This window comes from Aplidium turbinatum, chromosome 10, assembly GCF_918807975.1.
Source record: "Aplidium turbinatum chromosome 10, kaAplTurb1.1, whole genome shotgun sequence".
Lineage (NCBI taxonomy): Eukaryota > Metazoa > Chordata > Ascidiacea > Aplousobranchia > Polyclinidae > Aplidium > Aplidium turbinatum.
The window spans coordinates 13,467,977-13,488,752 of NC_137481.1; the positions used below are offsets into that span (position 1 = coordinate 13,467,977).

Sequence of the window (20,776 nt, forward strand, 5' to 3'; positions counted from 1 at the left end):
CATCACACGGTTACAAAAGAGATAAATAACAAACTTTTCCAGACTACACAGAAATAAAAAATCAATAAATCATAAACAAAGAAACACAAAATAAACAAAAGCATCACATAATCTCATGTTCTTAACGTCTGTGTCTGTAAGGAGGCGGAGCGAAAGACACCACTGAGCTTTCTGATTCACTTTCGAGCGCTTCCTGTGACTGTGATAGCCTGCTTGTGTTGAGCATGACGTTGTGAACCACGTTTCGAAAAGCACCAAATTCTGAATCATCTGAATCTACATCCTTTGCAGAGCTCTTGAGCTTGTGTGCGGTGTCACTGACTAAGTGTTTCTCGTCTGCATAGTCCTCACCGGAACTGATTTGACCCAAGATATCGGCCGCTGCAAACTTGGCTGCGTGCTGTGACGCGCTCATCACAACACGTCGTAGTGGACTCCTAGAAGTGTCATCTTCAACAGACTGATCCTCACTTGAGCCTTCATCAATTTCTTCTTCCTCTTCAGTAAAACTATCATTGAAGCTGCCGTCGTCGGACATGTCGCTTGCTGCGTTGTTTTTCTTTTGATTAGTTTTAACAACAACTTTTCTAGCGAAGTGTCTAGGCGGTTGCGTTTCCTCAAACTCGTCACCACTGTCGTCATCAGACCAAACGTCACAGATAAAGTCAACCTCGCCGCAACTTTGCTGATTGAAACGAGGCTTTTCAACATTTTGCCTCACTTTCGACACTATGCTCTGGAATGGATTAGCGACACTAAGAGCCATTGAATTCGTGTCGTCATATAGAGGTGATGCTAAGCCATTGAACAGCTCATCATCATTTTGAACATTGTTTAACTGCGCTTCCGTCTCCAAGTCGTGTATTTTTTGGAAATTATCTTTTTCCAAAGTTTCAACAGTAATTTTTTCACTCTGAGAAGTTTGGGGAACGGGAGTTAAACAATCTTCGGAGACAACTGACCTTTCGTCATCATACTCACTGATTTGCATTTCGTCGTCGTCGTGATTGCTTTCTTCAAACAAGCCACGTTTTCCTTTTTTGTGTTTTCTTCGTGTTCCTTCTGTTTTGTCCACAGGCTGTCCTTCATCAGGCAAGGGGTCTCTTCCCCATGTCGAAGAAAAAGCGTCTTGAAATTCATCATCAGATGCCGGGTCCTCCTCAACGTAGGAGGGAACGACGCGTAAACGACCTCGGCTTGATACAGAGGAACTACCACTAATGTTGGGAGTGCCGCTCACAGATATCGAATGTAGCTTTGAACTGACTTGTTCGACTTGATTGTCTGATGCAATGCTGGGACTATCAGAAGATAATGACTTCACGTTACGATTCTGTCTCGCTGCGCTGCTTCTGCGGAGCGCCTGTTGCTTGGCCGGTGAAGCTTTCGACTGCTTTTTCGGAGTTCTAGACTTCTTGTTTACTTTACTTTTGAAGGATGCCACCTGTTTCAGGCTACTCCTGGTATCATACAACGCTGCTCTGTTCGACCAACTCTTTCTGCGCTGTCCTCTCTCCATTGACGCCCTGAAACAAGTTGCGAAAAGTTGTCGCTTAAAATCTTTGACATTTTCCACAAAATATTATTTAGCTCACACTATCGCTTGGAATGTTTGCTAACTGGCTTTCGTTTTAATAATAATCTATTTTTACTCACTGGCTTGCGTTTAAAAATAACTTACTCTAGATAACTGGCTTGCGTTTTAAGAATAACTGACTTTTACTAACTGGCTTGCGTTTAATAATAACTTACTTTTACTAACTACCTTGCGCTTTTCGATAAACGACGGCGCCAAAAATGTGTCACTTCTTACTAAGAAGTTAATAAATACTATTAACACTGATACAAAAACGTTTGCATAGAAACTAGAAAAAAGCGTCAGAAGACAAACTTACTGCTGCTGGTAGTCGATCGAATGATCGGACAACCCCGCGGTCATGCCCTGCTGCATTCCTCTGGATACAGTGGATGTCATCTGAGGTGGACCCATCGGTTGAGGAGTCATTGGTGGCTGTAGGGAGGAAGAAATTTAACCTTTATCATTGTAGAGAAATGTTTTCTGTAGGATAACCAAGTCTGGTTAAATAAAACCGACTAAGCCCTCACAAGTTAAAATGCAAAAAAGTGGCAAGGAAAAATAACATATTTCACAAGTGCCGGAAAGTATACTCATTAGACATTACTCACTGAACATTTGCATGTCTAACTACAAGAGGGAATGGTGACACACCTGCGGCGTCATGGGTGTAGTAGGCTGTTGAACCATTGGGCTTCTGGGTGTTGCTGGTGCTTCGAAGTCTCCTTCTACGTTCTTCTTCCTTCTACCTCGACGACCCTGTGCATTGCGAATGAACAATATAGACAAGTTAATACATTCAAATGTTAACGTTCTTTCAATAATCATAAAATCCATATACAGTACGATGTAAATGTTAGAAAACATACACTTGCCTTCAGACATAGGCGCCGACTTTTCAAAAAACCTTGGGGGGCGAGAAAGGTGATGACGTCATAATTATAACGCTATTTTACTCAATTAAAATAGTCTTTGATTAAGCTCACTGTCTTGTTTATATTGACACCTAGGTCGCAAACCGAATTTATTAGAACCGCTGCTTGAAACGATTAGTTTTGCGCATGCAGTACGCCTAGCCGTAAAAATGTTGATATTGTTAGCTCATAATTGGAACAGTTGGAAAACAAGTCGATTCATTTCCTTTTCGTGCGAGTGAACAACAACGATCAAGACAGTGAAGTTATCGAAATAAAACGCAAAAAATCATGATCTCAAGCAGAGTGGAAACCCGCTATCAGTTTTGTTATTCTCGTTTTGCTAATTACTTACCTTCAAAGCGTTAACAACGGCGAAGCGTTTTCTCTTCTGTTTTTTATCGAAAGTCTTTATAGTCTTTTATCGAATACCGTATACTCGAGCATAGGTCGAGATGTTTGCAAGTGATTTTCACCTCAAAAAGACAGGTTCAACTTATACACGGGACAAGCTCGGCAGTTTTCAAAATGAACACATTTTTGCTACGGCAAAATTATTGCCGACGTAGATTACGGAGTGTGTAATGGCGTCGATCAAACTAAAGTTTTGAATACGTTTATTTGCAGTGATTCAAACTTAATGATTTCTTGTCAATTTTAAACTTTATGCACTTGTTGAGCAATATGCAAAGCTCAAACCTTAGCGGCCGCATAAAACAATGATGTCAGGTTAGCTAGGTGATAATAGCGGTAAGAGACGTCGTTAATGCAAGCTGTCCAAGCAATATCTGCGACCAAGACCATTAAACACCTTTTCTTTTATCGGTTTTCGATTTAATTCTCACACATTGCGAACAAAACAATGCGTTCTGTTGAATCATAGTTGATCTCACAGCGGGGAAGATCTCCTTGAAAATAGCGCGTCTAAGTTAGCTGGTTTACTATTGCAGTGAATAGTTAGGACCTACGTGACTATTTCAGCAGCGTAAGTTACTCTACCATCTACTTTGAAATTTCCATACCATATGAGAAAGCCATGCGATCAACTGCTGTTTTGCGGGCAAGAGCAACGTAGGCTGTTTTTCGCTTTCGGCATTCTATAAGTCCGTTTAACTTTAAATGATCTAAGTCTCTATCGCAAAGTGTTTTATCTTTGAAACACCACTTGTAATAACCATTTTTGGTGCCCCTCAACCATAAATTTGCCGCTCCCGCGTATGACTTCAGAGATTGTTTCATTAGAATTAGAAGCAAGTATAAAGCGTAGGAAGAATTGATTGAATACAAAAACTGTAGACACGTCTTACCTTCGATTGAACAGACTTGGTGTCATCATCAGCGCCCTGTAGCAAGGAGTTGCGGTAGGTGACCAGTGGAATCCAGCTGTTGTCCTGGTTTAGCAGCATCGTGTCTTTGATATGCTTGTCCAGGTACTGCACCCTGGTCAGAAAGTTAAACAAAGGTTTGAAATCTAAAAGTAGACATGTTATTTTTCTTTAAGTCTCATAGTCTTGATATTTTTTATCAAAAAAACATAAAAAATTCTCACACAGTCTTTTTGTCTTGCCGCATAAGCTTGGTGGAAAATTCAACGAGTATCCCGAGAAAGCTAAGGTTTGGCGGAGCGGACGTTTCGTCATGCATGTATGCTTCGTCACGCTTCAGTGCAAACAAGATCCCTTCTCTGGCAAAACAAAGAATTACCGTCGTAAGAAAACTAAAGCGACATAAAACGTAATATTTTAACATGGGTTCAATAAAAGAAAAATAACCACAATTAATACAGTCGAAGATAAAACGTCGTAACTGAAACTTTTTATCACAAGTTTTCCTTTGAATTTACCAATGATCCAAAGCTGCAGATTCAGTTTGTCTTTCAAGAACAATCAGTTTATCTTCACAACTATAAAAAATAGTGCATGAAACAAGACAAGATAAAAAGTACAGTCCTGCAAAGCACGTAAGTATAATGCAATTTGACATACTTGTGCAACTCTGCTACTGCGTCTCGTGTCTTGACCTGGTCGAGACCAAAGGTGAGGCCGAACCGACGGGCCAGCTCTTTCATGTGACCATATTGTTGCGAACTATGATCCAGCACGCCTCCTTGCTCTCGCACAGTGTCGCGATATAACTGTTGAACAACAAAGCTGCGATCACAAACGAGAGCGCCATCGTTGTCAAGTACAAACTGACGTTATATCGTCTTCACGCATGCCACTGTTGATGCTTAGATATAGTAAATTGATCAATGATTGTTTTGGCCCTGTTGGTGATCAAAAAAAAAAAAAGCGATCATGCAAAAGATAGAATGACACTGCCACTTTAATTGCTGCAAACCTTGCTAAATCACAATAATGTCGTTTGTATTAAAAACTAATTGAAAGGAACAACTCACTGTCATTAAACTGAGAGCCAGTGTCTGAGCGCAAGCCAGCTTGTTGATGTGGCGCGACCTGCTGATCGTTTCTTTGATGATGTCACCGTAGTCTGAGTAGTACCTGGATGGGTCGGGAACGAAATATGAGTCACGTTCGGCCATGTTGGGAGAAAGTCACATCTAGGCAATGATTATATTAGAGACGCCACCTGATGTATTGTTGGAAGACAGAGGATGCCAAACGGAGTTCGATCATGTTGAAGACGAAGAGCTTGCAAATCGCTGCGAGAAGAGAGCGTCGTCGATGGAGAGCGTCGATCTTTGCCGTGTCATCTTCATCTGTGATGCAAAAGAGTAACGCCAGGAAGTAATCCCACCATGAGGACAAGACGTTTTGTTAGCTTAAAAATAACTTTATTAAAACAAAAAACACTCGATATTGTTTCAATCGGACGAAAAGAGCCAATGAAGACAATTCAGAAAAACTACTTCTTCATAAACAAAGAGCATTTTTTTAGACCTTAAGATTATGTTTTACTTTAAAGTTGATCGCTTGTGAATATTCATCAACTCTATGAAATAGAAAATGGATGGTAACAAAACACAAAAGATTTTCTTTAAGTTTAAATCAACGTTAAAATAGTAAGAAAACTCAAGAGTCAATTAACTCACGTACCATCGTCATCATCCGGGATTGTGAAAACAAAATCCCGCACGAAATCAATAAGAGCGTGTTGCAACGTGTCTGTTGCGCGTTGAACCAGGGGCTTCAGTGTAGGGCTCGAATTGGCAAGCTGAGGGGCAAAGTCAACGAGAAGATCGCAAATCGACATGTAGCTCGCCTCTTGTACCTGCGTTGCATAGATAAGTGTAACCGCACATCTGCTCATTGAGCACAACTATCAAAACTCAAAGCCTTTTGGAGTACGAGCCGATTAGTAGATCGGTTGTTAAATTATTTTATTTTTCAACTGCACTGCAAGTGCGTAAGTTCAAGATTAGTCTTATTTCCAACTTCAGCTTTGGTGAATATCGATTGAAACTATTTATATGGATAAGGAAGCTGTAGATTACTATAGGTTAAGACGATTCAAATCAAACACAAAGGAAACATTTCTTGTTAAAGACTAAGTACCTTTTTGTGTGGCGACTGCACCAGAAGTAGTTCAGTGGTGTGCAGATACTCAGTGACATGTTGACGCAGTTGTGATATGGCGACACGTGGATCTTGTTCACCCACGCCGCCTCCAATTCCTTCACTGAGATCCTTAACGCGCTTCAAGCCGTATATGAGGTCATAGTAGATGAACTTCACTGCTTGACGAAGCATCTGAACAGGTTTGGGGTGTTTTATGTCGATGAGGTCCATCTCAATCGTTACGCACATTTCTTACTGTTTGCTTTTGCTTGGTAAACCACACATACCCAACCAGCAAAACAGTCCTTAATTAAGTTGATTCAACGACTGCAAACGTTAAAAGCAACACCCACCGGTTCTGGCACTGAGTCAGCCCTTTCTTGGTGCATTTGCAAAATGGAGTTCACCTGCAAGAGGAAATAAAGTGAAATTACAATCTGTGCAAAGCGATTTATCAACAAATAAACTTCCAATGAGACCTACTGCCCAGACAGCAAATCAGTCGTTTTTACATCGATTCAACGTCTGCAGACATTGAATCGATGTGGTAGGAACCGCTCACCTTGAGAAAACTTCATCGAAACAACGAGATTGTGTAGCCAACCATTTGTTTGCTACTCTCCTAGAACTGGTACCAACATACCTGGCCATAAAGGCTCCAAGATGACAGGTCATTGTACATATACAGGTATGTAAGCCTCTTCAAACTTTGTACCACGTTGTATATTTCTTCATCATCTGCTTCATCACCCTAGCAACAATCACATACGTCATGTAAGTAACACTTCCTTTCAAGCATTCGGGTTTAAGTGTGCACCATGTTCAATTTTACACATTTTGGAAAATTATGCTGCACGTGAATGTGAAAATACCATGTTCACAATTCACAAATGAAACCAAACCTTCAAATGCTGAAAGTGATATAATCAAAGTGGAAAAAATTGAGGTATAATAATAATGACAAATAAAATCCTCCTAGGCAGGTATAAGCATAACGACTGTGACTTTGTTTGAAGGGTTGTTTAAATATCATACTACGCCATTTACTTTGCTTTTCGTCACTCCTACTATATGACATTGGCCGTCAACCTATACAACACGGTAAGACAGTTGACAACCCATTCTCCCTAAATAATGATGATTGAATAACCAGTAAGGCTTATATCAGGTTTCTACAAACATTGGTTCTTTATTTTTCGTATGTTAAGGATTTTTATTTTCTGCTTTTCTTGGCAATTGGTTGCCGAATCTATGGACAAGCAGCTCCAAAGTATAAGTTGTCGATGGGTTTGGTTTTGAGAAAACTAAAGATGTCTTTTTCAATATCAGTAAAAAAAAATTCCACCACCCTAGCCTGTGATATGAGGCTAGATTCATTAGATCAATATTGAGTTGTCACTGAGCTGAAATATTGAATTGAATGGCAAGTAAAGGTAGCAAAGGTATCTTACTGCTTCCTTGAAGATATCAAGAGCCAGTTTGAAATTTTCACACCAGCCATCAGTGACTGCTCTTCTAGCGACCGATACTTTGTCATAAATCGCATACTCGTCATCACAAAGAAAGTTGTATGTTTTTGAAGCCTGTTCCAGGACCTGGAAATCAAATGGTGACAAAAATAAACGCGATGGTGCCAATTGCCACACTCGATTTCGAGGGATAATGATGAACTAACTTCGTGAAAAGCTCTTAAAATCAGCAAATGTGCTTGAACGTAACTGTTTCCGTGAAAGTGTGTGAAGGCAATATAGTAATTTGAATGTAATTTAGTCGAAAACCGAAAATCTTGCAACATTAAATACTTTTTCACAATTGACAAATAGCAACATAGCCCAGTTAACATTGTACATTTAGAATGCTTTGCTCAATCAAAAGGTGACCAAGCGGTAAACGAAGCAAAAGAGAGATGCAAAACCTGCCTCTGAGTCGGTGTGCTTGTCCACGACCACAGCCATTTGCTGCAGCAAATCATCCAAATGCTTTTCTAATCTGAAATCCAAGTGATTCATCAAAACATCATCGCACCAACAGACAAATTGTCGCGTAACATCTTTGGGAAAATGTCAACAAATGCGTGTGTACTGTGTACACTATACATCAGAAACTGTTCAACGGCGTACCTGCTTGTGGTGTAAAATTCAAGATCAAAATATCTCGGGATCTGTAACAACCCAGCGACCTTTTCGCGATCGACATGATACTTTCTCAGCAAGCTGGGAAGCGCGACAATAAAATGCTCGGTCAGGCGAACCTTGTCTTCAATGGCCACCTTCCGATCACGTGACGCCATTTTCTGAAAAGAATACAAAAGTTTAATTAACAAAGCTTCTTTTCGCGTTTGCTTTATTCTTGCATGGTTAACTGGCAGCGTTTGTAGTTGGAAAAAGTTTTAAGCACGCCTTTCTGTGCTGAACCTTAAGTCTCGGTTACAACAAGAGTACACTTTTGTAAACGGAAAAACATGAACTTCTTTTGTTTTAAGAGAGCGGAAAAAAACTTGTATTTCCGCTTGAGTAGAGATGTGCCAGGTCCTAGCACAAAGAAGCTTGAACGTCCCAGGAAGATTAGTTCCTTAGATCGTGATGAGTGGAGACTGAGTAATGAGTATGTGCCTTGCCAGACTCCGTTCTACCGCGCCATCCGCGAACACAGGAAGAAGTAGAGGGTAATAGCGATATAGCGTTTATTTTGTATAATCTTGATAAGAAAATAGGTTTAGAGCCATAGATTTATTTTCATCATTTCATAATTATGGCATTGGTAATAAATTGATGTATGCTCACATCTTGTATGGCTTAATATAATTAGCCTTTGTGACACTCTACCGGTGCGTTGGAACATCGTATTTTGTGAAACTACACCAACCTTACTGTAGCCTTGTCTTCCGGAAGGCGGCGCACCATCAGCAGCTTGCTTGACAGAGCAAACCATGACGTCAACCAACGCGCTTTCCTGTCGTTCGTCGAGGGCGTCACGGTCATTGGCAGGTTCTTCCAGAAGCATATCAGACATACACTCCCAGTCTTTGAGCATGGATGCAGCTACATCCCATAAAGAATCCACCAAATAAGTGGCATGTTCATGCAGCTGCACAAATGAATATCTTTAGTAGTAAAAACACACTTCATCAAAGTTAAAAACACAAAAACAAAACATTAAGACTTTCAGCAAAGTTACATGAGCAAAGTTTTAAAATCAAGAAAATAAACACATTCTGAATGTCAACAGTTTTAAAAACCATATGTTCAATATATTCGTTGCAGAACGAGTATCTACCTCACTTTCAATAAAGAATAATACAAGGTCGGTGATAAGTGGAGCATTGGGGCTCCTTCTGCGGCCTCGCTTTGTGTAGCCAGGGTTGACTTCCTGTAAGAAATGAAATTTATTATAACGAAGTGCGTCGTTACCAAAGTGGCCATGTTTTGCCATCATAACTGGAAAAATACAAATAGAGTGTAGAAAAAAGAAACAAAAATAGTAGAGATGTACCGATATATCGGTATCGGCATCGGTATCGGTGATATCGGCCATTTTTTTAGTATCGGTATCGGCATCGGTATCGGCAAAATTTGGCCGATACTGTGGCCGATACTAAACATGTGTAAAAAAGGCGTTTGCTGCGGATTTTCTGCAGAAGCAAAGATATAGATTTTTAAAGTTGTAACTAACATCACATTAAAGTAGAAAAATAACAACCTGAGGTTCAAATTTTCGATACCTCACACTCCCATGACTTCAGGCATTGTTTGCTTACAGTGATTCTTTCACTCAAACAAAACGTTTTGTTTCAGTGTCCTTTCCTGCTGTCGGCACGGGGCTGGGCGCTCACTGGTGCGGCGGGCTGTTGCGATTCGCTGGTCATAACGGTGTAGCTTCCACGCTAGCCATTTAGACCATCCGATCAACTATATGTTTCTCGGCAGCCGTTTTGTAGCAAGAATTGACATCGACAAGAATTGAAATGGCTAGTGTGGAAGCTACACCGTCGTGGTTGGCGGGTCGCGGCAGCTCGCTGAGCTGGTGAGTGCTCAGCCTTGTGCTGGTGGCCGGGGGGATGCTCCTTTCTTCGCAATGAGGTTGTCATCTTGGGCGCAACGGGCCCATTTAGATTGGTTTGGTGAGGATTCGTGGTCCCATTGCTTTCTTTTTGGGCCTACTTATTCTGCCATGACATTGTTTGGGCTTGGTGAGATAGGGTGGAAGTTGAATCGCCGACTGGTGGAGCCGGCTCGCTGGGGGCAGCTGAGTTGCATGAGTTTTTTGAGCGTTTGGCGGGGTAGGAGGCTGGGAGCGATGCAGAATTGTGCGTTTTTGCTACCTGGGTAGTCTTGGCCTGGCAAAAGCTTTTCAACCAAACAACAAGCGCCCTTAGGTTGCACATTACTTGTCGAATAGTTTTTGTACGACTACACAAATTGGGTCTGCTACTATTCGGTGAGTCCGATTCGGTGAGTCCGATTCGGTGAGTCTGATTCGGTGAGTTACTAACTTCTAACCCCTAACCCAAACCCCTAACCCCTAACCCTGAAACGGCAATGATAATTAAGCTATGGTACCCGATAATTTAAAAAAAAAATTGAAAAAATCCCCCGTTAAGGGATCGGACTCACCGAATCGGACTAACCGAATCGGACTAACCGAATCGGACTCACCGAATCGGACTCACCGAATCGGACTCACCGAAACGGGCCATTCCGCACAAATCACTTGGTTTACATTTTACATCTTATTATCAATTATGATAGCCTATTTGGAGAGTTTGCACAAACACTTTTTTTTCAGAAACCCCAATTATGATGTAGGCTAATGTTTCTTCCCTTATACCCCAATCCTCAATTATGGTGGCCTTTCATTACTAAAACCTACTATTATGACACAACAATGCGGTTGAGATTGGATTCATGAATCTTTAATAAATTATGCCAATTGAAAGCTTGTTTTAATAGTTTTATGCAAGTAAGGTAAATCTTAGCATTTGATATAATACCTTGCAAATACCAAAATTGCTTCTTTTTGTAACACCAAAGTATCGGCCAAAATATCGGTATTAGTATCGGTATCGGCCTAAAAAAGTGATATCGGTATCGGGATCGGTATCGGCCAAAATATTGGTATCGGTACATCTCTAAAAAATAGATTGGTTGTGACAGCGAGCAACACTCGAAGTCGTTTCGCGTTTCAACAGACTGTTCTAAAGACATTTACATTTTAGCCACATGAAACACTTTCAAACTAAAAGCTTCAAAGACCTTGTGCATGAAAAGCTGTCTGTTGAGAAACTCCGCCGCAGCAACGGCCACAGGTCGATGACAGGAAAAGACAAGTTGATAGACACTCTCGCAGTCACCAGAGGTCAGCACTGGTGTTTCGTATCCACAGTTCCTTCACATTGAATTTACAACGTCATGCAAAAAGAGGTAAAATTTCGCTTAATTCTCACCACACAGTGTATTTTTTTAAAACAACAACTCTTAAGTAACCGGAAAATTCTATCATTACGCTACACTGCGTATTTTTTTGCAAGCAACTTTTCTTTTACTATCTTGGAAATATCAGAAATTATCAAATATTAATCTCACTCAATGTACAAAACATTAAAAAAACTCAGCCGACGCACAAATGATGTGCGCAGTATCTCATCGCAAAACGCTGTGGGGTGATTGACAATGGAGTTATCTTCACAAACCACTGACGTCAAAGACGATCGACGACTGTAGCCAATTAAAACTTTGTATTAAAACTATTACCACAAAATGATGGTGGGGGTTGCATAATTCGCCGATATGTGTCTGCGGAGCGGTAGAACAAACAATGCAACACATACTCCACGAATGTTCCATCTTACGGCCCCCAAGTGGAATCACTGGTATTCGACAACTGGACCCAACTACCGTGTCTTGGCTGCACGAGGAGGCATTGCCAATCTAAGCTACTACAAGTCAAACGAGAGAAGAATAACCACAAAATAATAAGAACATCGAAACACAAACGAAATTCAAACACTACTCACGAAAGCACCAGAATGAGCAACTTGATTGCTAGTACAGCTACGTCATATTCCTTGTCGAGAGTCATTGAAACAATTCGATCTTTGAATCGACTCGTGAACAGCTTGAGATCTCGTGCCATCTCGTTGTCACTGTAAAGTCCTATGAGGGTGTTGAGACACTTGGAACGGACTTCTTTTTGCTTAAAAAAAAATGCAAGGAAATCTAAGGGTTGTTGCTCGCACAACGACACCGAAAAGTGAGTTCTATGCGATAAAAAGCGTGATAACTGACACGTGGCTGTTGATATTACCTTGTCGTGAAGCGTCCAGCCAACGTATTTGAGGTAGCTATCAGTGAGAAAAACTTTCGGAAACATTCTCATCCAGGTGCCGATTTCTTCCATGCAAAGAGCACGGATGTCAGCAATGTAGTCCCGATATCGATGGACAAAGATTCCCTAAAAAAATCACAGAAAAAATGATATTTTCTTTCTCCATGAAAAAAAAAAACAATTAACAAAACAGCCAATTTTATGGAGATAGTTTTGTAATCACGCAAAAAGGTACACACACGATAGGTGGCGTGGGTAACAAATTTTGCATCAGACATTTTCAGTTTGTGATGATATTTCAAAGTTTCAATGGAATTTTACTTTTTACCTTAAAAATGCCGTTGAGCATGCTTTCGATTTCACTTTGTTGTTCCTCAAGCTGCAAAATATTAACGCGGTAATATTTAAGTACCTAAATTAATAGAGTAATTGCTAATGTTTGACAGATACTGGAAACTGGTATTATTGGTTTTCTAATATATCACCAGGCTAAACTATCACTTTTTTAGTCAACAAACACCTTGATACAAAAACAGCACATCACATATGCACACCTCTTTCCGCTTTTGCAAAAGTTGGTCAAGTTTTTCCGAAGCTCTTTTACTTAAAGTTTTATTTCTCTCAGCATCATATTGCCGCTGGGTGTTGTCCAAACTCACGCTGAGTTGCAACGCAACATTCACTAAACCAGTCATCAACTTCATGGCTGTGAAAAAACAAAGTGACAGTAAATGACAGAAATCTAGTTAAGAACAGCTATACCAATCGGCAATATACTGTACAATGAAGATGAAATATGAAGTTCATGAGAAATATTCAGTGGTATTGTCTGGTATAGTAGTATACTGCAGCACTCAGTGTAGCAGTAAACCATCAAGGCACTATGCCTCACAAAACTTACAGATTATGTAAATGTAGGCTATAGCACACAGTTAGGATGAAACTTGTATGGAATCATATGGTAAACAGCAAACAAAAAGACTAGTTACTTACCAGCTAGTGTTGAAGTGTGCCGAAAAGCTCGGACTTGAGAATTGCTTAGCTCCGTCAATAATGTAAGAACATTGTCCATCATAAACTGATCATAAATTATTTCGTACCTGCATTGCCGCACTAAATACTAAAAAAAATAAGGAAAGACTTTTTAGCACATTAGATACATCGCATCTGGACATTGCAATTTTAATTATTAAATAAACATAGAAAGAGGATTTTTGGCAATGAATGTAAAAGAATAATAAAAAAATGTTTTCTTGATACAAAGTTGCTGCCTTGGCAAACAATTTTCTTGAAAAAATTAATGTCATGCTGCGAGCTTGATGTGGTAGTAGCGGTTTGCACTAGCCTTTGAAACACAGTTCCCTAGTCATGTGCTTTCGTCATAGCACATGACTAGAAAACTGTGTTTCGAAAGCTAGTGCAAACAGCTACTACCACAGCAAACTCGCATCAGACTAAAACAGGTCGTTAATATCTACATTGCATAGTAAGCAACCATCATACTGCTAAAAGCGACACTCAATCAATGGCCTCAAAAAAGATTAACTAAACAGAAACTTTAACAAAAAGGGGAGACACTTACATATAAAATTTAATTATACCAATACCATAAAAAATACAAGCTTTACCTGTACAAATTCACAAAAGTTGGAACGAAATTTTCTGAAATGTAGTCCTGATGCAATTAGTGGGTAATCACCGCTATCCTAGAAATATATGGAATAAAATTAATGCAACCATTAAAGCTTGCAATTTGCACAAAAAATTGTTTAGATTGCAGTAAATGATTCTTTTCATACTACTGTTTCCTTCAACAACAATAAAATATAATCACTTGCAAATCAGTTTGTTGTGCGAACTCTGCACATCAGTACGTTCTCATGTGCCTCTATCAAGTCTATGTGTTTAATACAAAACTCAAATATAATATATAACATATCTGTTACAAATAAAAATTAAAAAAATTTTTCAGCAAACCTCATCAAATTCTTCTGTCATCTTTTTAATAATATCTTGGAAACCTTCAGTGGCTTCTCTAAGCATTTTAGGTGTAATGGTTCCTTTACAGCCGGATGAATGTATAAAAAATTGTATTAAGTCCAGCAAAGCTTCACTTCGATCAGACTAATAAAAACATAAACAAATTTTAGAGAAAGCTAGTTTACAAAACAAAGAGTATAGTTCAGTTTATTTGTTTTGTTGGTGAGAAAACAAACTTATATAAACTCATATAACAAATGAAGAGCTTTTTTCCAAAACCGCTTACATCCACTTTCGGTGATTTTGAGAAAACCACGAAAAACGTTTATGACAGTTTCGCTTGGTAAATGTAATGCGCTTTTGATTTCTAACGATGTATAACTACCTACTGAATTGAGCCATGACGTTTGTCCAGATCTAAGGAATATTAGAAGGCTTAGAATCGCCTTTTTATAAAATTAGAAATGTGGATATAAGCGGTTTTGGAAATAAACTGGAGAATAAAAATTGCCAGAATGACAGAAACCAATTTTTGAAACCATATTTCCAAGCTGACCACCACTAATTCATCACCACAATCCAAATCCACTTTAAACAAAGCAAAAAAACACAGTTATAAAGCTCAAGTAGGCTACTAAGCAGTCTAAGCACCGTTGGTAGCTGCAACAATAGGCTGCAAGCCTATAACAGTGCTTATCAGTGTTGCCAGATAGTAGATGCTTCAAACTACCAAACACATTTCAAGTTTTGCGAACTGACCAGAAACTGACTGTCAACTCACCAAAATGTTTGCCAAAATTCTGCCAACTCAAAATTTTACTGCCAAACAACGTAAAATTTTGCCAAATCTCGAATTTGGTAGTGAAATTTGCCAAATGGTAACACTGCTGCTTATCACAAACGATGACGAAAACGGTTTAACAATCAGCGATATGTCACGTGATACAATGGCTTAATATGATTGGTTAATTGTGGATACAAGTGGTTTTGAAAACAAAGTGTGATGGCGCTAAGCGGTTTTGGAAGAAAACGCAATTTTTAGTGTCGAATTTGAAGCAGAAAGAGAAGGTTTTGGAAAAAAAGGAATTGATAGTAGGTACCTATGGTAATACTCTACCTAATGACACTCTAAACTCAATTTTGGTAAAAGTGGCACCTAAGCGGTTTTGGAAACAAGCTCTTCAAATACTAAACACAACAAGGATGGTAACGAAAGACCAAAAGGTCAACAAAAAGTCAAAAACTGAGTTGAACTAAATTAAAAGATTGCTATCTTGTACAAAACAAAGGTATAAACTATACGGGTCTGCTACTATTCGGCGAGTCCGATTCGGCAAGTTCCCTATTCAGCGAGAGCCTTTTTCGGCGAGTGCCCTATTCGGCAAGTTTTTGAAATTTTTTAAATGAAATGATCTGGCACCGTAGCCTAATTATAATTGCCGTTTTTACATCGTTTTAACGTCGTTAAATTGGGAATTTTCATTTGGCATTTATTATGTTTAAAACATTTGTTAAATATTTCATCAATTAGAAAAAAATATTAAAAACCCATCTTAAGCATTTCTTATTTTCTTTGATTACAGTCAAACTTCGATACTATGCCACCTTGCTATTATGCCACCCTTGCTACTATACCACTTTTGATTGTCATCAGCTAAATTCAATAGAAAATATATTTACTATGCCACCCCTTACTCTCGCTGCTATGCCACATGAGAGTACAGTATTACTGTATTAACGAAACAATTAACGGTACGAACGAAACGATTAAACAGTTGTAAAACGGCAAAAATATATGATTGTGGATGTAATGTATTCTTTCAAGATATCTACTGTAGCTCAGCTAAAAACTATGAGGAATCGTCAGCTGGCGCATGTTCTTTCGGTGAATTTCGTACACCTCGTCGTCTAGCCGATCGCATGTTTGCATCACACTTGGCTTCCCGCTTTTCTGCTGCATGAACTTCTGGACAGTGCTCCATGCCCGCTAGGCTTCCTCGACCGAAACGATTTCCTCCTCAACAGTTACCTCATCATCTTTGCTTTCAACCGGCTCCTAGCAGCGCAACATTTCCTTCGCAATCACATCCAGTGTGAAAGACGCACCAGTCTAAAGGCGCTCATCAGCTTCAAGAAAGTCAGACCGCTCGATCTCTTTGTTCTCGTGCATCTTTTCCTCGGCAGGCAGCGCTTCCCAGATCTTGAGCAGATTAACATCATCCGGCTCAGATTGGATTTCCTCGTACAATTATAATCGTACAACACAACGTGGCATTACATGGTCACGTCACAAGGCTGTTTTTACAAACTCTCGCTACTATGCCACCCTCGCTACTATGCCACTTTCTCTTGGTCCCGAAGGGTGGCATAGTATCGAAGTTTGACTGTATTATAAACATTAATTTGGTGTTAATTAAGAATGAGGCTTATGCATACTTTTTCAATATTTAAAAAAAATACTGATCATATTTGGGAACACTCACACCAAGATCCTCAATAGGCTCGCAAATAAAAGGGCGGAAAAACTAGTATCAGTCAGGTCAAACTTGGCATTGTTTGAGCCCTGTGAAGACAAGTCAACTCAAGTTGAAGTTGACTCTGAAGTCGATGACGCTGCCAGAACAATCATTAGTACATCACCTGAAGAAGCCGTGCCAGAGGAGATGCTAACCGGCAGCAACTACAACGACTTTGTAACTGACTCAGTATTGTTTTTTTTTTTGCAAAAAAAAAGATTGGGGATGAATCATTTTTGGAGTTATTAAACTAAACCATGTGTTTGTATGTTTTTAAGTATTTTAGTTATACATAGTACTATTATTCTAAACAGTATAAGGCCATTATTTTCCTGTTTCAACATCAAATTAAGATTGTTTTGAAAGTTTCCCAAAATTTTCATGGAAAGTTTCGGCTCTGAAAATTCCCGGGAATTTTGCAACCCTATTTATGTCTATAAGTTAGTACTTTTGAATAGTTAAAATGATTAGTTTGGATCAACAAATGTGTGGCCTACAGCTTGGATTGGAAGGAAATTATCGGGTACCGTAGCCTAGTTATCCCAACCAGCAATAAATTTGTTCCAAGGATCCAGTTAGCCTAACAGTTCATTTTTACATTGCAGTAACAGAATGAAAAGGCTAACCAAATGTGTGGCCTATCGTTTTAACGTCGCTAAACGTTGAAATCGTGTAGAAAAGGGAGCTTTTGCTGACTAGGATAGGTTGAAACTGAGAAACATTCACAGAAGCCCTTCGATTTGTTCCAAGAACCCAGTTAGCCTAATGTTACTACAATGTAAAAATGAACTGTTAGGCTAACTGGGTTCTTGGAACAAATTTTTGCTGGTCGAGATAACTAGGCTACGGTACCCGATAATTTCCTTTCAATCCAAGCTGTAGGCCACACATTTGTTGATCCAAACTAATCAATCATTACATGATTTATTTATTTTGTTTGTTACATTTTTTTTTTTTATTTTCCCTTTACGTTGTGTCGCTTACTACCTTTTTCTACACCTTTGCTATGTTGACGTGTATTGTTTTTGATATCATGATCAGAAATAAAAACAACTCTACTGACATGACGAATTCAAGCACGTTTTAACGTTCGCGTTTCGTCACTTCTACCTTTGCTATGTTGACGTGTATTGTTTTTGATATGATGGTCAGAAATAAAAACAACTGAACTGACATGACGAACTTTAATTTAATAGTTCAAACATTTTATTTTTATTCCTTTCTGCACGATTTCAAGGTTTAGCGACGGTAAAACGATGTAAAAACGGCAATTATAATTAGGCTACGGTGCCCGATCATTTTATTTAAAAAATTTCAAAAACTCGCTGAATAGGGCTCTCGCCGAATCGGACTCGCCGAAACGGGCCATTCCGAAACTATACAGTATATTTGGTAGTTTAGGATTCGCATTCGCTAATGAACCTTGTAAGCTTCAATCCAATCATCCACAACACATGTCATGGCCATTTTTCCTTGTCGAACAATGTCAAAAAGTGTTGCATTGGCTGCTCCGGCCAGTTCACTTTCCATTGTGTCATGTCTGGGTCGTTTTGAAGCACCCTAAAATATAAATTGAACAGTTTGTATAATTGAAAAAGTATTAAAACAATCTATTCGACAATTTGTTTCTCACCCGTTGAATGTAGCACGAAGTGACAGGACAGCAATAGACATGTATTTTGCCATTGAGACTAGCCTCTATTTTTTAGAGTATCAGTACTACTATTAGCTCATGCCACACAGCTCTTGACAGGGAGACAGGCTGCTTTTGTCAGTCAATTGAATTGTTACAGTTGTGAGAAGAAAACAGTGTTTTTATTTGTAAATGAAACTTTAGCACTGAAGCAATTTTTGGTTGTAGCAAAAAATAAATTTACATTAGATATCATGAACAAAACAAATTATAATACAGTATTTCGTCCAGCTCTTCCACGTTTCTTTGCTCCTCTAGGTGCTGGGTCTTCCTCTTCATATTCGCTACCACTTCCACTCTCTTCAGGGTATGCTGGCATTTCATAAAAATATGTCTTTGCCAATACAGTATACACACTATTTTTTGGTGACAGCAATGAATATGCAATACAGCAAAGCCTGTCAATACAAAACAACTCAAGTAAGACTTTGATTGTCAAATTGTTCTTGCACCAGCTTTTCATGATGTAACAAGGCAGTGGATTACTAATGCTGTCAGTGTTATGATTCATGATATTTAAGCTCTAAAACTGGCTGAAAACTTGAAATCTTATGAAAGATTAATGCAGGAATAAGATAATAATACAAATCGCAGTAAATTCAAAATGGATTAGGCTAATAACTGTAAACTTACAGGATATGCATAAAAGTTTAAAGCAATTATGCAGAAAAAATTCTTACGTGGTGGCAATAATGTTTATTTTAGCATCCATTTGTTTTACCACATGATTAAGTTATAAGAAATTATGCCTTTACAAGTAAAATTTTAACTTGCCTAAAGCTAACGCACTGTGATACTTTCAAGGTCTAAATCTTATAACAATACCGGTATATCACAAAAACTAGCGTAAACATATATACGATCGCATGTCTTCACTTTTTGAAAGTTTTTGCAGCCAACGGTGAGTAAATCTCAAAGTAATTGTTTATAAACAACCAAGTACGAATGTATCTTCACAATAACAAGCTTCAATCAATGCGTTGACCATGAACAATGACAAAAATTGATAAGCAATAACATTTATCTATTGATACGATGAAGACAATATACTACTGAGTTTTTTCAACCAAAACCAAAGAAACCCAAGCAAATAATTATTTCTAACCTAAGTTAGCAAGGCAACAGCATTACCACTGTAGATTAATTGTGAAACTATAGATTTGCGTTGAGAATAATGGTTTTGTAGTTTGAGGATTCTACAAAAGCTGTCCATAAGATTTCCCATTACTAATCAATGCAAAATGCTGGCACAACACAAAATGAACAATCAATGCATTAGTATCTTCTTGGAGGTCCTCCTCTTCCTCTACCACGTCCTCTGCCTCTTCCACGACCACGCCCTCTGCCTCCTCTTCCACGATCACGGAATCCTCCACGTGGAGCTTTTGGTCCTTCATCTACCAGCAAAGTATCAAGTGGAAGACTATCAGGCAAGATATAATAACGAATATTGTTTCCTCGAATACTCAAAGTGTCTAAATTCACTGGTTCACGATTTTTTACAGTCATCTTCACTGATTTAAGATGAGTATTCATGCAAATGTCGACACCAGTGATAGTACCATGAACTTGAGTTCCATTTTTCAATTCAATCGTCACAGTTTCGTGACTCAATTTCATTAAAAATCGTGCTAGTTTCATGATGAATGACGGCAAAATTAAGTGAGAAAAGGGTGAAAAGATCCTGTTAGCTTGCAACACGCAGACAACAGCAAAAAAGACGCTTGGCTTGGGATAACGCGGGAGAGTAATTTTCATCTGTATCGCTAGATGTCGCTGTCAGAAATTTTGTGATACAATACTGCATATATTTGTTATTTGAAACGTCAGCTTTTTCTTGTGTTGGCTATTTTATTTTGAGTTGAATTATTTTATAGTGTATTAATTTATTTAATATTTGTATGCACCTTTTTATTTTATAGTTATTTTGCAGGACTTTTATCGCTTTCTTCTTAGTCCCTTCTATTTTCATTTGATTTATTACAGTGTCAGTCACAATTTGGATAGCGACCAGCTTGCAGTTTTAAGTTTTTTTATCCATTTGGGGCCAGTTTATTTATTTTTGTTTCTGATCATCACAGTAAAAACAAACATATTAGAGGTAAAAAAATGGTAGAACGGACAAAAAGTTAGCACGTGCTTAAGTTAATAAGTTACACAATTTATTACAGCACCTTCTGTTCGTAATTGTCAGGCATGTCACAACTTAGGCTACAGCTAGTACAGTAGGCTACAAGGCTTGGTAGTGCTACGGT

General features: G+C 38.8%; 2 protein-coding genes across 2 annotated transcripts; both read right to left on the reverse strand.

Moving 5' to 3' along the window:
• Window positions 1–121: 121 nt before the first annotated feature.
• On the reverse strand, window positions 122–19,032 carry LOC145778065 (cohesin subunit SA-2-like). Its single transcript, XM_082589469.1, has 27 exons — window positions 18,739–19,032; window positions 18,251–18,388; window positions 14,310–14,456; window positions 13,961–14,038; window positions 13,326–13,452; window positions 12,887–13,038; window positions 12,661–12,711; window positions 12,312–12,458; window positions 12,022–12,200; window positions 11,261–11,393; window positions 9,285–9,377; window positions 8,874–9,095; window positions 8,129–8,301; window positions 7,928–7,997; window positions 7,460–7,603; window positions 6,652–6,759; window positions 6,362–6,415; window positions 6,006–6,200; window positions 5,547–5,721; window positions 5,080–5,209; window positions 4,889–4,991; window positions 4,476–4,624; window positions 4,040–4,174; window positions 3,798–3,930; window positions 2,231–2,335; window positions 1,896–2,011; window positions 122–1,526 (listed from the first exon to the last, which is right to left on the reverse strand). Exons 1-27 carry the CDS (start codon window positions 19,030–19,032, stop codon window positions 122–124), a joined length of 4,956 nt encoding a protein of 1,651 aa, XP_082445595.1.
• LOC145778067 (small nuclear ribonucleoprotein Sm D1-like) lies at window positions 18,920–20,241 on the reverse strand. The gene has a single exon (XM_082589473.1). It carries the CDS (start codon window positions 20,160–20,162, stop codon window positions 19,797–19,799), a length of 366 nt encoding a protein of 121 aa, XP_082445599.1. The 5' UTR covers window positions 20,163–20,241; the 3' UTR covers window positions 18,920–19,796.
• Window positions 20,242–20,776: the final 535 nt, after the last annotated feature.